A 16,685-nucleotide genomic window follows, 5' to 3' on the forward strand; every position below is an offset into this window, starting at 1 on the left:
ACATCGCCACACCGGCGCACGGGTTCCATGCAAGAAACTACACCTTCAAGTATGATGACAGGCTCAAAGTTTGTTATTGTTTGTGTTCAGTGAATTAACTAACTAAACAACTGCTAGATGAAAGACCCGTAGAGGTTTCGGTATAATAAATGCGCATGCTTCTGTTTATAAATATAACTTAATTTGATATACCTGTTCAGCAACTCATTGTTTTTAGGCTCATAGGCACTGTCAAGAGGAGCTGCTGGAGTTTAAACTGATAATAACCGAGGAAGAAAGGTGATTTGTGTGATTTTAAACATGGTATAGCTGTTGAGGTCAGACCAGCTGCTCTGGATATTTCAGAAACTGTTAACTACTGGAGTTTTCAACCCTCTCTACAGTTTATGGATAATTATTACATAAAGACAACATGTAAAGTAAGCTGCCATTCTTTGTGTAAAAATGCCTTGTTGATGCCAGAATGGCGATCAGTCCTGGCCTTGATATCTTGACAGCTGTGATTTGCCTGAGTTGAACAAAATGGTACATGAAATGGATGTTTGTTTTAAGTTTTTCTTCAACAACTTCATAATTTGCTCACAATGAATAGTGAATGTTTGGTTTTCTGTCCATTATATGGTCTGTGTAATTCACAGCAGAGCTTGAAAGTCTCAAAAATATTAAGCAAATAAAGGAGTTCACAAAGTTCCTGATGAATAAAATTAAACACAATAGTTGTTCTGTCATGTGGATTCTGTTCTTTTACTCCCAACAAACCATTTCAAGCAACACATTTTATTATGTTTACATGATCTACTTTTCAGTCTGTCTGGTCAAAAATATATGAATCTCATGGTGGTTTAAGTGTTTTCGCTGAATTAACTAGTTGCGTACAAAGAGCACTTGAAAGCATCATATCAAATGAAATGACTTGCTTTTCTTTCCAAAACAAGTGACGCATTAAAAAAAAAAGGGAAAAAAAGAACTGTTCTCCCAGTTCTCTTCTTTCCAGCTCCTGTCTCATTTCCCAGTGGTTTGGGTGTGTTACAGACTGACAGATATTAAAATCCCACTCCATCCCAACTCCCCGACGCCCTGCACGTGAAGTTAGGTCACAATCATTCCTCACCGGGTGGATTCATGTACAAACACTCACATTTTTGATCAAGCTCTTTATTTTGTTTTGCATATCCATGTGTGCTTTCCGACATATTACATTGTGAGAGTACAAGTTCTTTTTTTCTTTCATTCACCCGAGAGGGCGTTGGCAAATCTTCGCGATCAAAGGTCTGCTGGCAGCTGTAGACTGGCAAACAAGAGGTTCGAATGAAGTGCTGACAAAGCACCGCTGGGCTTTGCTTTCATTTACCTCGTGTCACTACAAGCCAGGGAGGCTCCGCTTTACTGTAAACTTCAACTGCCCTCCACCATGACTCACCATTTGTCTGAGTGCAGGACAATGTCTCGCTGTGACAATTTTCAGTAATCTAGTCTTATAGGAGACACACAAAAGAAACTATAGCTGCAGACTTGGTTCTCAAAATGTCTGGAAAATAAAGATTTGAAACTTCTGGATAAATGCCTTTCTTATATATATTTATCTCTATACATGTATAAGACATTATACAGTACAACATTGTGATTTTACTGAGTGGATATTCACATTAAACCCTTTTTCCCACCGTACATAACATGAACTCAGACTGCCGTGCTTCAGAGTTGCACAGCTACACTCACTTTGGTGATTATAACGGCTACTGCTTGAGTGACTACGCAGAGACGGACTGACATCATTTCACACGCTCCGACTTGTCCGTCCTTCTCCATCAAGGTAAACATAGGTAATCAGTGCTTCGAGGCAGACGTCTTTTCTTTTTCTCTTCACTCCCACAGGATAGACTTCTTTTCTCCCCAACAAAACGGAGGAATGTAGCATTTCTTTGTTTTTCGTTGACATTTAGGGCCCTTCTTTAAATAAGCTTGCTATATTTGCACATGTCAGAAGGGACATTACACTGTGGGTAAGCATACGAGAGCATAAGACCTCGTGGGAGAAATAATCGCAAATTTGATCTGAAAAGAATTGATTTGTAAAACAAATGCTCACGTGTTGTAAAGCCTGCAGTCAAACCAACGTTCACTCTGCTCACCTATACTTTGACAAACAAGCAGTAAGAATGCAGTTTCATGTTCTCACTCTCACACAAATTAAGCAAAAAGAAGAAAAAACACCAACAACGATTAACAAGGTTTGGTCTTCAAGTTTTGACTCAGTAACTATTATCAACTTCAACTCCTTATATTCCTCCGCCCCTTTAAGGGGGCTTTTTTTGGAGACGTTAGTTTCACCCCCACTGCGTTGACCCAAAGGTCAAGTAGAAACTTCCGGTACAGTTTCAAAAAGCATTTTCAGCAACTTGTTTTACATTTTAATTGGTGCGGTGATGAAAAATCGGGGGAAAATAAAGCAATGCTTCTTCAATCAAACAGGTTTACATCTCCAAACAGTTCCTTTGTATTGCCACAGTCTGACAAGGGAGGAACTCTGAGGCTCATGCAGCGAGCACGTGGTTCGGTGACAGTGTTGGTACCAAGACGCTACTGGGAGTAGATCTCAGTAAAGATCGTCTCCCAAGGTGCCCTTTGTGATGCCAAACAGAGCCGAGTTGAGAGAGCAGCTCTAGCGACCTTTGTTCTTTTTGGCATTTCCCTAAAGAAAAAAAAACAAACAAACAATGAGATCAGTTCTCGAAAACATTTCAACAAACCAAATCTGCCATGAAACTAAAGGCTCCGTGGTGCGTTCAGGTGCAGTTGGTTTAAAGAGCTCCCTCCAGGCCCCGAAAACATGCCGAGGCTGGTTGTTGGCCTTGAAGAGAGAATCACCACCTTGAGATCACAAACATGTTCAGTCCTGCACTCCCCCCCCCCCCCCCCCCCAACAAGCAGCCATCTGTGTGCGCGGGCAGGAATTAGCACATGCGCCTGAAAACAGGCCCCTCTCTCCCCTTTACTGCAGCTCCAGTTTAACGACTTCTTCAGATGGCTGCAGCAGGTGCTTTTCCCATCAAACACGGCGACAACCCCAACACGGCTGATGACCTGCAGCTTCACCTCGGAACTGACAAAAACTTCACCATGTCACATTTCACTTCCAACTGCACACACTGTCTGGATTAGTGTCGCCCCCTTTTCTTGTGTTGGTACAGTTGAGACAAACCTCAGTGATTTAAAAAAGAAAAGAAAAAAGAAACATTTGGCAACTGTTAACTTTTTTTACCTTAATACCCAGTTTGAGTGTGTCGATCTCTTCTCTCTGCTTGCTCAAAGTCTCATTCATGCTACAGAGATGGTCGCTCATCATGCTCAGCTGGTCTTCATAGCTCCTCTTGGTTGTCGCCAGCTCGTCCTACATAAAAGAGACAATCTGAACGTGGGCCACGATGGATGAAATCTAACATCGTCACTTGACATATGACGGTATAATGCAATACATGCAAAGCAATATGGGCAGCGGTCGCTGACAATGAGGCGAAACTTTACCTGCAAGCGTGTGATGTTCTTATTTGCTTGTTTGACCTCCTCACTCAGCGTCTCCCGTGATTTCTCCGCGATGGTTAGTCTCTTAGCCAAAGCTCGACACTATAAAGGGAGAGATGAGAGTAAACCGCCGCGGTCTCCTTTTGGTAAATATGTTTTATAAATCCAATTTAAAATCTACAATAAAAGCAGACATGCCTTTGACTAATGAAGGACGAGCGCCTGAGTTAAATGCAACGTAGAAAAAATGTAAAAGTTGAAGGACTGAACGGAGATCAAATACATTTCTCGTACGACACAAACGGAAGGCGACCGACACGGCAGTTAGTCACAATGTCACCTGATGTCAGTCTCCACATTCAGAATAAGTCTTTAACATCAGATTTAAAATGTGACCTGATCTGTAAAAATATATATAAATGTTTTAATTAAAATCAGAATAAAATCATCTGCAATTCTCCTGAATCCACTATTAATTTACACTAGACACAAATCTGGTGTTAAAAGTGAGACATTACCCAATTTCATGAAATATTAGCTTATTCGTTTTCTTTTAAGAGTAATAGATTTCTAAATAGTTGGAATAAGGCCATGTTTATCATTGTGCAGCATTGGGAGAAGACTGTCGTTTCAGTCTTATCTGACGGCGCGCAAGAGTTTTAGTTATATAATGTGAGAAATCTGATGGTGAAGCCAGTTGAACACAGACTCGACTGTGAAGTCGGTTTCTTTGTGGTGGATGCCGCATGTGGTTTACAATTCGCCTGCTGGAATATGCGAGGTCTTGCTTTTAATGAAGAAAGGTCATCAGCATGGAAGCACATTTCTCTCTCGGCTGCTCTTCTTGCTTTTCAGATGTGCACACTAATTGGCAGCAAAATGCTCCTCCATTATTTGTATTAGCGCCACTTAATTTTCTAGCCTGTTGTCTCAACTTATTTAGTACATTGCAAAACCCTTCATTTGCATGTCACACACCATCTCAACTGTTTTGGAAACTGGGGTGCACTGGGTTCCAGTGCCTCAGGAAACACTGGGAAAACACAAATGATTTGAGTTTCCATATCTCATTTCAGATGACACACAATGCTCGAGGGGCAGTGTGTTCTGAAAAAGCCTATTTTTTTTTTTTTGCTCAAAGAAGCAGTTACAAAGATAAACCCTCCAGGAAAGGGCTTCACCTCAGAGTGAAAGTGCACAGCTTTGCTGTCTGAAATTTGGAGCTGGGTGGTGAGCTCGCCGACTCTGGCCATGTAGTGAGTCTTTATCAGCTGCTCCCTGGACTCCTCGTCTCCCACCTGCGGATGCAGACACAACATCCGTTTGGATATCATTTGTTGACAAAGTAACCGTGCCGTCATTTAAACTCGGTTCATTTTGTTTCCACAAACACGTGCGGATTTACTCACATGTTCCATCGAGGGCGTCGTGCACAACATGCCAACCTGGTGATAAGAGACAAACATGTCAGAGGTTAAACGAAGTCCGAAAAATTCTCACGAAGCACAGAGGAGCCTCTGCAGCAACGAGCTCATCGTAGAAGACAAAACACGTACAAGTACAAGTAAAAGCAACAGCGCTGGATTGTGACTGCACTGTGACCTCTGCACTGCCTTGCATAAACAGTGTTCTTGAAATCTGCTGAATCGGCACATTGGGAGTCGGAGTTCTATCAAGCAAAAAGTTGCTAAGAGTGGGAGCCGCGAGAACAGGAACGCTAATACTCCCTTTGTTAGGGCAAAGCAGACACCGGTGCCGTGATGCTCGAAAACCTCCTCTGTGAGCAGAAACAAGCAGCGGCGCGAGGAGCGACCGTACCAGGCTGGTGCACAGCGTCGTCTCTTTCCCCGTGGCTTTCAGGTCCGTCTCCACTTCCTCCTGGCTTTGTGTGAGTGAGCTCACTGCAGCTGCTTGCAAGTTTAGACTTCCCCCTAGAGTCGCCGCGAGCTGAGCTTCCAGGTCCGCAATGCGCTGGTTTTCCTTCTCCAGCCGCACCTTCCCCAGCTGAGCCTCCAGGAGCCAGTGCTCCTTCTCCTGCTCCAGGCGAGCGATCTTCTCCTGGCTCTGCTGCACCTGCGGGAGGAGAACGCAGGGCAGTGAGCTCGGGCAGAGAGGCCGTAAGAAAGGTTGTGGTAAGGCCGAGGATAAGTATTTCAACCGAAATCTAAATGCCTTAATAGTTTGCGGGAATACACTTGAAAACACATTTTGCACCCTTAAAACAAGTCAATACAGTTGACTGAGCAAAACCAGTTTTGAAAAGGATGGAAAAGACAGGCTGACATTGCTGATATTTTGAGCTGCTGACATTGCCATTTCTAAAAATATGAGACGCTCGAATGACAAATGTTTCCTGAAGACATTATTTACAAGAAAACACTCAATTCCTAAACTCTGTCCCGTATATGAGTGACTGCCTGCAATGCATTACGCATCACACTGTCATTTAAACCCTGACAAGTGTGGAGTCTTTGTGCTGTACTCTCAACATCTTCTCGTAATAGAGTGCACCATTGAACCAAAACTCACAATTGGATGTGGAATCTTTTACAATTTTATCGCTCAATAATCACTTTTATGGCAGCCAAACCTGCCTGGCACGATCATTCATAAATACAGAGTGCCTGGTTGTAGCTCTTGCCCACTAATGTTAAAGGCACAATATGAGACATGTAAATCCGAGTGTGAGATGTTTATTTGTATGCGCTGAATCAGCGTCAGCATTCTAACCGCGGCTAGTTAGTGGTTATGTGTTTTGTAAGAACTCGTGACTGTTAGATCAGACTGCAGACAGCGAGCTTTGAGGGTAGTAAACAAGGTGATCGGTTTCCCCACATGGCAGCGACTTCGCATTCTTTTTTAACTTCGTCTTTCGGCTGCTCCCTCCAGGGGGATCCTCGGCTCAGATCCCGCCCTATCCCCTCTCCACATGTCCAAAACCCATCTCAACCTGGCCTCTCCAGCTTTCTAAAATGCACATCCATGAAGACTGTTTAATCTTAAAACGTATGACTTCAGATCGTGGTTAATGTTATTGAGTGTTCCGTTCTATTTTTTCCCCTCAACACCAAACAGACAAGCGCATGAAGGAGTCATTCTGAGTCGTCACACACTCAGCCATACTAATTAAAGAACCATAATGATACCCACACAAACTGAAACATTGCTGTTGCTGAACTTAATGATCACCTGCTAAGAGCTTCTGCATCGCCGCTTAAACAATCATCACACCAGGATCATTGACAGTTTCCAAGGGATGATAGCGCCGCTTCTTCCACCATTATTGAATCAACAACACTTAATAACCCAATCTTGGGACGGAAAGGTGTCTCACGCCGTCATCACAGGACTTCAGTTGCTTGAATGCTTAAATTTGCTTCAGTAAATGAACATGGTTATGAAAATGTCTATTTTTCAAATGCAATTATGTATTCAAGTCTTCTCATACACAACAAACAAACAATCTAATTATTGAATGAAATTACAATTCCGGAAGATACGAAACAAACTGGAAGCTGCACCCAGACGTGCTTGTCCGCCGCTGACATCAACTCAAGCTACACACTTCCTGACTTGTCAAGTATTGATCTTTACTTGAGGAAGTGTTGATCCTGAAGGGCTTCTTGAGTCGACATCGATAGATTTGGCACCGGCGGCGCACAACATGCCGACATCCAACAAGCCTTTTGTCAGCCCCGTCGTTCAATTAAAAATTCCATTTCAAGATGGCCTCTCATTGTCTGCAGTACAACAGCTGTCTGTGTAGTGTACACACTGCGAGTATTGTCTCTTTACAACGCTCCCGTCAGACCAGGAGGATTAACTCCACTGCTGAGGTTGGCCAATGTTTGACCCTGGATTTCAGCTCCATTTCATGTGGTGTGTTTATATATTTTCCCAGTGTACCTACAGCAAGAAACGTCTTGAACCATGACTGCCGTCTACTTGGTGTTCGATTATTTAACTATAGCCTTATTTAGAATTCTTGCACAATCTACTTTTAAATAATGGCTGGTGAAATGTTTGAAAGTCCTACCTGCTGCGTGAGCCCCTCTCTGCTCTCAGTGGAGCTGGTAAGTATCCGGCGGTTAGACAGGGCTTCTCTGTATGGAACAGACTGCGGCCTAACCTGAACGGAGCAACACAAATAAAAGTAGGGAGAAGTCATCCATTATTAAGAGTAGACAACAAAATGCGTGAAAATGAGAAAGGACTTTATTCATGTTATGCAATTTATATATTTTTAAATTCCTTTATAAAACATTAAGACTGCGTTAAAAAAAAAAAAAGAGTAAAATTGAAGTAAATAGGCAAAATTAAATCGTAAACTATATCAGTAAAGGCAAGTAAAGAGAAAGCACGACTTGGAAAGACACAAAACTACTTAAAACAGCTGAATTATTCACACGGGCTTCTGTCTAGTCTTTGTAATCTCAATAGACTGACTAAAAGTGTATGGGCCTGAAAATGAAAGTAATTGTTTCCCAGTGTCACAGACTTAATAACACACAAACCTTTTTGATAGCGGTGATATAGGCAGAAGCTTTCTTTTTGTTGGTCAGCATGCTCTCTGCCTGCAATGGATTGAGGACAACTGCGCTCCCTCTTGGACAGTAGCCTGATGATGTGAAGAAGTCCAAGTTGTTGCTGAAGAACGTGGCAATCTGCAACAAGTTATTGTGACATTACTATTCATGTTGTGCAAAGACAAAAAAAAAAAAAAAAAAAGAGATATCTGCAGTTTCTTCGGCAGAGGAAACCTAATTAATGTCTACATTCCTCTGTGCGGATGCTTGGCATTCTGCTTAGCCTCAAATTAATGAGTGTTTTAGAGCAGAGAGCAGAAAGATGATTCCACCACAACGTGTCCAGGATGATAAATGTCTGCGCAATTAAGCTTTTGCCTGCCCTCAAAATACACATCGCCCTGCACATCCTAAGTCTTCGCGTTACTCTGAACATCAGCCCGTCGGACAGCGGACGCATCTCAGCCAAACGGTCACTTAATTCACAACGAGGAGTCATTCATCTCTTCACTGGGACTGGGGAGCAGCTGTACAAACTCAGATTTGGATAGTATCTTTCAACATTTAACAAATGCACACCTGAGTCCCACCAATCAGTGTGATCCAGTTGCAGTAAGAACTCACAAACGCATGCAATCAAGCTTTGAAGCTGGCAAATATCACCGGCAGCTTTCACATTTAATACAGACGTGACTGCTGCCTGCCCCCTGTTGGCCATACCTTGCCAGTGCTGCTGGTCAAAGAGCCCAACGATCCCAGCAGGCATTCCGTGGTGGTGGAGAGCTTCTGAGTGACGGTCGGCAGCTCCTGCTCAATGCTCGCCTTCTGGTTGTAATGCTTTGACATCTCTGGATGGACAAGGGAGCAAAGAAAAGGTCCAGTAACGTTTAGCTTCACCGGGCCAGATAAAACAGGCAATTAAATGCTAAAATATGGGTATTTTTGGTCCTACCATTAAATAACAGAAGTTGAAACAATCATTTTGTCGGTGTTAAGTACTTATGACAACTGTTCATCATCTACATTGGTTCCAAGACAAACTAAGTCTATACATGATTCATTTTCACCACCACAAAGAAGTCTGCTGTGGAAACTGCCCAATAAACATAAACATAAATATTTGGTGCCTCAATATGACAGACACTAAAGCCTTTTCGTACAGACTCATCAAATATGTGCCATTTTGTTTTCGTTGAGAAAACAGCTAATTGGGTTTTTATGAATGGATCATGTTTTGTGTGTTTCAATGAGCCAAATGTGCTGCTCACCTTTAATGGCGTCGTGAAGACTGTGCAGGCTTGCAGCCAGCTGGGTGAAGACAGCCGAGGTGCTGCTCTGTGGCATGGCATCCTGCTGAACACCTGAGACACGTCACACACACAATTGTAAAGCCTATTAACCCTCAATCTCTTTTCTGATAGAACACAAACACGTGAGACTAACTAAAATCCCTGGAAGATGTATGAGAAAGTGCATTTAGTGGAAAGACCTGAAACGTCGGGTTAACCTACTAGGCAAGGACAAAATTTTAATGTAACTCTGCAGTTTCTCAAACACGGACGTTACTCTCTTCACGTCACTCTTCAGCTCCTGGTTTTTCACAGTAAGGGCAGTCGTACAAAGAGGGGCCTCACTCTCCTCTTCCAGGCTGAAAAGAGAAGATAAGCCATCAGCAAAGCCTGCTCCGTTGCACTACTCCGCTTACCACAAAAAATCCCACAAAGCACTGACCTTTTCAGCTGGTAGGGAAGAATCTTTAGCAGAAAGCTGGTGTACGAGGAGAAATGATCAGCAAAGGTCTTCAGCTCGACCACAGTTTCCTTCAATTCAACAACACACTGAGTTAATTACTGGGTCAATTACAAAAAAACTAAATGCGTTGGTTCCAAACTCACCAGTACTGTGACAGTGTCCTCTGTGATGCTTTGGTATAGTTGCAGAAAGCTGTCCTCCAGGGGGCGCACATAGGCTGCATTCTCATGCAGATATTGTGAAAACTAAGACAAGAGGAGAACTTGAGTCCAAGTCGTTAAATAAATCTTGTCCTTATTTAAACAATCCACATGTTGATACCTCATATAATAGATTCCACAGCTATCAAATTATATTCCTTCCCTCACCTTCTGGTTTAGAGGCGAGATCGGCTCAATGGAAGAGTCCAGGGGATAGATGTGCACTCTCTGCTCTGTGTAGGAGTGGAAGTTCAACAGGGCTGCTACCAGATCCTGGATAAAGCTCAGGGCCTGGCCTGCCACATCCCGTGCCTTAAGCTGAACTCACAGAAAGACAACGCAACGGTTTTAAATACTGAATGAATTGTCTTAAAGCACAGGGGTTTCAAACATGTGACCTGCAGGCCGAATCTGGCTCGACAGTGGGGTCTGACCGGCCAGCGAGTTGAAATTACAAAGTCACAGCATCAGCGTACATCCTGTTTCTAACTACATAGAGAAATCACACTGTATCAGAAAAAGAGTAAAGAACACAAGACCACAGGTATTCAATCCAAGAGATCTATGATGTAGCAGTGGAAGCTTTCTACCTTGTTGCTAGATGTGTAAGCATGAGCATTAAAGCCATAATTAAAGGTTGAACATGTAAAACAAGCACAGAGATTTTTCACCTTGAATGGCAAAAGGTATTTTACCAACAGACATGATCTGTCAGATCTGTTAACAAACTTGGAGAGTCATAAGCTGTGTTAACCCGTCAGGTTCATGTGGTCTGAATCTAATTTTTCTGCCCATAATTAACTCAAGTCAAATCTTTTCTTAAACATGTCTGAAAAGCAAAATACCAATTCCTCCAATCAGAACCAAAAGAACAATGTACGTTTTTTGATGTAATAACGTTGAAATTCAAATTACAAGCAGACATGGGTTTTTTTTATTTCTCTGTACTTTGCAACAGGAGGCCTTGTTAAAAACACAATGTTAGATTTTGACTTAAATCTTGGGTGGGGGGTTGGTGAGAGACTTGTTTGCATTTTATCAAATAATATATAAATATATAGAATTGTTGCTATTGAGTCACACTGACTTGTATTGGCCCGGATTCTTGAGATCAAATTGGTTTGTAAAATGAGTTTAACTCCCCTGATAACCAAGTGTGTGCTCTGTTACTACTCCATCTGTGAAATAACTGGACAAACTAAAACTAAAACAAAAACAAAATTGAAACATTCCTCGGGGGAAGCAAACATTATAAGGTGCAACTGCTGTTGTGCTCTTGCTCACCTGATGCCTTCTGTTGTGTGACGGCACATTTAGGCTGTTGTATTCAGTGAATTCTGCAAAGATGAAGAAAGAAAATAAACGCAGGTGAACATCGGCCTGTACAGTTTCAGTCGTTTACCCTCTTGTGGAGCAACGTTACACTTTAAACACCTGGGTGTAATGTGACACGTTTCACTCCAGGGAATCACATATTACAGTACCAGTGAGGAACAATTGCTCTGAAATACTGCCAGATACTCACTGGTGTCATTGAAGGGCACTTTCTCCTGGATAACACTGCTGCTTTGTTTCACCTGTCTGTTCAGCTCAGACTGGCAACGCTTCAACTGCTGCTGACTGCATGGAGAGACCAAACAAGCGTTAAATGTTTAGAATATATACTTTGATAGGTAACGTGTAGTATAATCATATAATGATTGATTTAAACTAAAACTGTAACATGCAGAAATTGTGTATTTATTGCTGGTTTCCACCCTTAAAAGTGGTTACTAAGGCTGCAGAATGCCATGTTCACTTGCATCAATACATTCTCAAATTGGATAAAAAGAAGTGTAAAATTCTGTAGAGTTGTTTATTTGCTGACAAGAAATATCTGGAAAAAGCAAAGGTTTGGAGGATGATGGGGGATCTTTTAATGATTCATAAAGTTTTGCTAATGTATAATTTGTAATGGGGTATCGAGTTGCAATCACAGCTCCTGTCCACAGAGACTAACCCAGAATACTTAATGCAGTAACCATGGCAACTAGTCAGGTAAAGCATTATTTTTGAGCAGATTCTGGCAAAACTCAATGAAAAAAATATGTTCTGGAATTACAAACCTATCGTTTTTTGGGGGATTGTTTGTATCATTCATTTGTGTCTACATTTCAACTTTAAAGAGTTAAAAGTTAAAAAGACAAATCTGTGATTTGGATCATCCAGGAATAATTCAACACCTCGTCAAAACCTTTTTAATGACACATTGGGTTGAGGATAGTTTGTTGGAGCAAGAAGACAATCATAGCATGCAGTGGGAGGCTCATCGGGTCTGGGATATGGTTTCTCATGAAACAACATATTTCTGTGTTTAGGTTTCACCAATTTTGTGATGCTGTATGAGCATGCACTGCTTGAAAAACTGCAATAATATCATTGACCAACGTACCACTCTTCTGTTCGCATTCGACATTCTTTCGCTTCCCTCTCCAGAGTTTGTGCTTTCACCTAAGGAAAAATGAGTACCCATTAACTTTGATCAACAGAAGAAAAAAGAAAAATAAACAACCTCGTATTTACTTCATAATTCTACTGGATAGTCTCACCTCTAAACGTGCTTTGTCACTCTGCAGCCGCTCAATTGTTTCCATGTACTTTGTGGTGAATCCGTCCACAACAGCCTGATGCTGCTTGGCGTCCGCCTCCAGATCGTCCAGTCGTGCCTTAAGCTCAGCCTCCTGCCTCCTGTGCTGCTCGTCAGCTTCATAAAACTATTGAGAAGCCGGAAGAAGCCATTACATACACAGTCCCCACAGAAGTTTAGCAGTACAGGTAGTCTGTGCAAAAGTATGTCATTCGATCAGTATGAACATAAAAAAAAGAAAAATACATCTGCCTACTTGAATATGAAGTCGCTCATTCTCTTCAATCTTTTTCTGCAGGTCCTCATCAAAAACACTCTGGGTCTGTAGGCCGTGCTGGGAGGGAGAGTCTCCTTTGGTCTAGGTTTTATGAATGGCAAAGTGTACAATTACTAAAGTTATAAATCAAGCAAATTCGATCAACCTTCAAAACTAATATCATTTCTTGGCAAGGTCAACTTCACATGGTTATCAACAAAAATATATAGGAAAAAACAACAACACATTAGTGATCAAGTCTGTTCTATCCAAACATGTGGCCGCTCCCTTCTTCCCCCCCCCCATGATCACCTTCCCCTTTTTGCCTCTGGCTTCACTCGCCGCGAGCTCTTCTTGTAAGAGCTCCACCCGCTTTGCCAGCTGTTGGTTCCTGAAGCTGAGACTGTCCATCTCCTGCTCTTGCTTCCTCAGGCTCTGGTCTCTCTGCTTAAGCTGCTCCTGAGACACAACAAAAAACATAAGAGTAGTTAACTAAACATCCACAAAAAAAGTAACAACAAAAAAAATAACTCAAAGACACTTGGCGATATACAGTATGACTCTCAAGCTATGTGTATGTATGTGAATATAGCAGGATTTATTTTGCGGGCTATTGTTAAAGAGTGTCACTGCAGATAAATGTACAGTATGCTGCTACTTTTCCACGTGATACTTTACCTTCAGTGAGGCGGAGTTGGCCTGTTCATCTACAACCCCTTTCTTTAGCACCTGGTTCTGAGCACGGAGCTGCAAAAGACATGCAAAGTATTACCATGCAATATATCAACATACGTATGTGCGTGTGTGTGTCAGTGAGTTAACGCCTTGGACTTATGTTTTGGTACTAAAAGTCTGACTAAGGACAAGTGGTTGCAAATAGAAACCTGTATTCTCAGCACCTGTGCTGAACCTCATATGAAATTATATTGGACCCTTCATCAGCTGTTGAAAGTACTAAAATTTTGTTTCAAATAGATTATAAAATCGCCAAAGATGCAGGGATATATGGAAGCATATAAACCCCATCTTATTTATCCATCTATTTTATACAATGCAATCTGCTGCAAAGTGCACAACTTGCCCAATGTTCAGTAATGCCAGTAAAACTTTGTCAGACTGTTTTCAGATCCTGATGATTTTATACATTTAAATATCAATCTTATGTAGACACATATCCAAAATAAGGCTTATGAGACACACCACATTTATGTTAAGCACATATGAGCACAGATTCTGGCAATGCCGTGAACATAATATTTTTAGTTTGGAAGAAAAGTGTAAGTTACAAATGATGGTCACACGCCTATTAAAAGATTTTCTGCAGTTGTCTCTGTCGAATGGAGGGCAAAATAAAACTGAATAGATGGATTTACAATACATGCATATTTGTGGTCAGGAATAGCATGAAAAGGAAGTTTCTCATTATGAATCACTTGTACAGGATGTTGTATGAGACTGAACATAAATTTGCCTTAATGCAGCAAAACAGCAGCCGCTATATTTTCATTACATTCAGCCTTGTACAGTCCGATCTCTAACTATCCAAAACAGTAAAGTTGAAAATACTGGCAGCATGTATGGAAACTACTTAGTCAGCAACACTTCCTGAGAGGATATAGGGGAGATTTGAAGAGGAAACAGCCAACCGTCCCCCGTGATGTCAGCTGACACAGACACAAAGGGCATGAGTAACTACAAATGCAGGCATAGGCAAGATTTAATTTCAATTAAATGATAAATTCACCTTTAGAAAGGTTTATGAACCTGGAAAACAGCATTCAGTCTCGACAATAAAGGGGGAATACAAGGTTAATAGCACATTTAATCATGGCTAAGTTTAGCTAAGTACTGAAGAATAGATAAACTAACAATCACTACCAATACCTCGAATTACATTGTCATTTTGGATTTAGTTGAGTTCAACGCAATTACTTAGATTTAAGATAGAACATGCTACAACAGACTTCTGTACAAACTAAAGCCTCGTTTTAAAAAAGCATCAACTTTGTCAATGAAAGCGACATCACAGCATGACAACCACTCCCACAAAATGGAAATCTGATTGTTTATAGTTAGATCCGTGTACGCTGTAGATGTAAATGTGAATAAATGGTCAATTAGCTGCATACTCATAATAGAGCCCAGATCATTGTGTGTTTTCATTGACAGGTTGTCTGCAGGGCATATTAAATAATTCAAATTACTCTGATTAACTTACATGAGTAGTCACAAGTGTTTAAAGTGAACAAACGCTAACATAGCAACAGTGACAAGCAACTTTATCCACACGGGATATAAACAGACTGGTTTTTACCTTAGAATACTCCTGCGCCAGCTTGCTATATTTCGCCTGAAGGTCTGTAACGTTAGCCATGGTCGCCGAAAACGTTTTATCAGTCGATAAGTGTTGATGCTAAACGATACAGCAGCGAGCCCGGAGGCTGAGCGTCTCAAAGTCCGCACCGCACGCTGTCAAACCGGCTGAAATGTCCTCGGTGGTCGCGGTGAGCTGGATGTAGCTCAGCTAGCCCTGCTTGTCTCTTCCGCTATTACTGATAACCAGTCCAAGGCGACTCGTTAATAGCGGAAACTAAACTCGGATACATTGTGACAGAGAGACGACCATGAGTCCTGAATAAAAAATAAAAAAAACAGGACAGCGGTCATCTGATGTTATTCCGAATGACAATAATGTTTTCTTTAAGTCAACACTGTTAGCATTAGCCCACTGACGAGCCAGCAGCTAACTTGCTAAGTAGCAAAACAGATCCGAGCGGAACCTCCGGGTCGGTCTCATCTGACAGCTGCACCTTCACTTCCGGTGTCCGGACAGCTGCAGCAAAGATGTTGAAACGGCTAAACACGCCGATACATCACAGATAATGCTTTCATTTTGGAGTTGACACGCAAATTTGCACCTAAATGAAACAGACAAGGTCAGATGTCAGAGTTCAGACTGAAGCGAGACGTACAGCTGGTGAGCAGGGCGCCGTCTACTGTCGGCCTCCACAGTGCCAGGCTCAATGGAGGGACGGCTGCAGTATTTTAATTATTGTTTTAGTCAGTCCCAATATAAGTCCATGTAAACACTTTGAAAGACCCAACTCCACTTTTGTGTGTGTGCGAGTCTTTGAGCAGCATTTCCTTGTGAGTTGCATGATACATTGATTATAATCCAAATGTAATTGCATGGATATTTTATAATTTAATACACTTCTAATGCACCTTTAATTTTAGGTGCATTCGGCATAACATGATGCTGATTTAATGTGTCAGGTGTGTTCATGGTCGAGACAATGAGGCTTCTTGTTTGGTGTGATTGAAAGTGTGCACTGACAACTCTTTCCTTCACAATTGTTTTCTTTTTGTGTAATTGTCGGATGTGCAACCACTGATTTGGTCAGTGCAATAATTTGGTTTAATTCACCTGATCATGGTGATGGATGTTGTTTTCATGTAACTGCTTTTAAATACAAGAATTCTCTTTCTTCTCCTTTGCATCAAGAGACCTACAGGTAAATTAGGACATTTCATTCAAAATTATTTACTGCTGTGTTTTATTGTTGTATTGTCCGGGATGAATAAAAATAAGGTCAAAAATAACAGCTGTGTCGAAGCGCAGGCCGAGATGGTCTCTGCGACTTCCCTTTAAAACGCACATGACCTCATTTAGACTGGAAGTGAAATGACATGTTGCTAATGCATCCATCACAGCACAAATCCTCCACGATTAATTTAACCTAATCCATAATAATCTCTTCAGAATTTCCCCGCACAACTATCATGTTTTCTTACTCCCCTCT

At 41.6% G+C, this 16,685-nt stretch overlaps 1 protein-coding gene across 2 annotated transcripts; it reads right to left on the minus strand.

Annotated features, from left to right (window-relative positions):
* Positions 1 to 1,172: 1,172 nt before the first annotated feature.
* On the minus strand, positions 1,173 to 15,772 carry ppp1r21 (protein phosphatase 1, regulatory subunit 21). 2 transcript variants are annotated; one of them, XM_080507962.1, is made up of 22 exons: positions 15,197 to 15,772; positions 13,561 to 13,629; positions 13,195 to 13,341; positions 12,883 to 12,984; positions 12,589 to 12,753; positions 12,432 to 12,490; positions 11,526 to 11,620; positions 11,285 to 11,337; positions 10,169 to 10,318; positions 9,944 to 10,045; positions 9,780 to 9,868; positions 9,560 to 9,696; positions 9,317 to 9,409; positions 8,769 to 8,896; positions 8,037 to 8,186; positions 7,559 to 7,651; positions 5,341 to 5,595; positions 4,932 to 4,967; positions 4,704 to 4,820; positions 3,526 to 3,624; positions 3,263 to 3,391; positions 1,173 to 2,692 (listed from the first exon to the last, which is right to left on the minus strand). In XM_080507962.1, the coding sequence occupies exons 1-22, from the start codon at positions 15,254 to 15,256 to the stop codon at positions 2,663 to 2,665; spliced, it is 2,358 nt and encodes a 785-aa protein (XP_080364088.1). In that variant the 5' UTR covers positions 15,257 to 15,772; the 3' UTR covers positions 1,173 to 2,662. The 2 variants fall into 2 exon arrangements, with proteins under 2 accessions (XP_080364088.1, XP_080364087.1); XM_080507961.1 differs by lacking the exon at positions 1,173 to 2,692 and having other exon boundaries at positions 3,181 to 3,391.
* Positions 15,773 to 16,685: the final 913 nt, after the last annotated feature.

The sequence above is a fragment of the Blennius ocellaris genome (genome assembly GCF_963422515.1).
Source record: "Blennius ocellaris genome assembly, chromosome: 13".
Lineage (NCBI taxonomy): Eukaryota > Metazoa > Chordata > Actinopteri > Blenniiformes > Blenniidae > Blennius > Blennius ocellaris.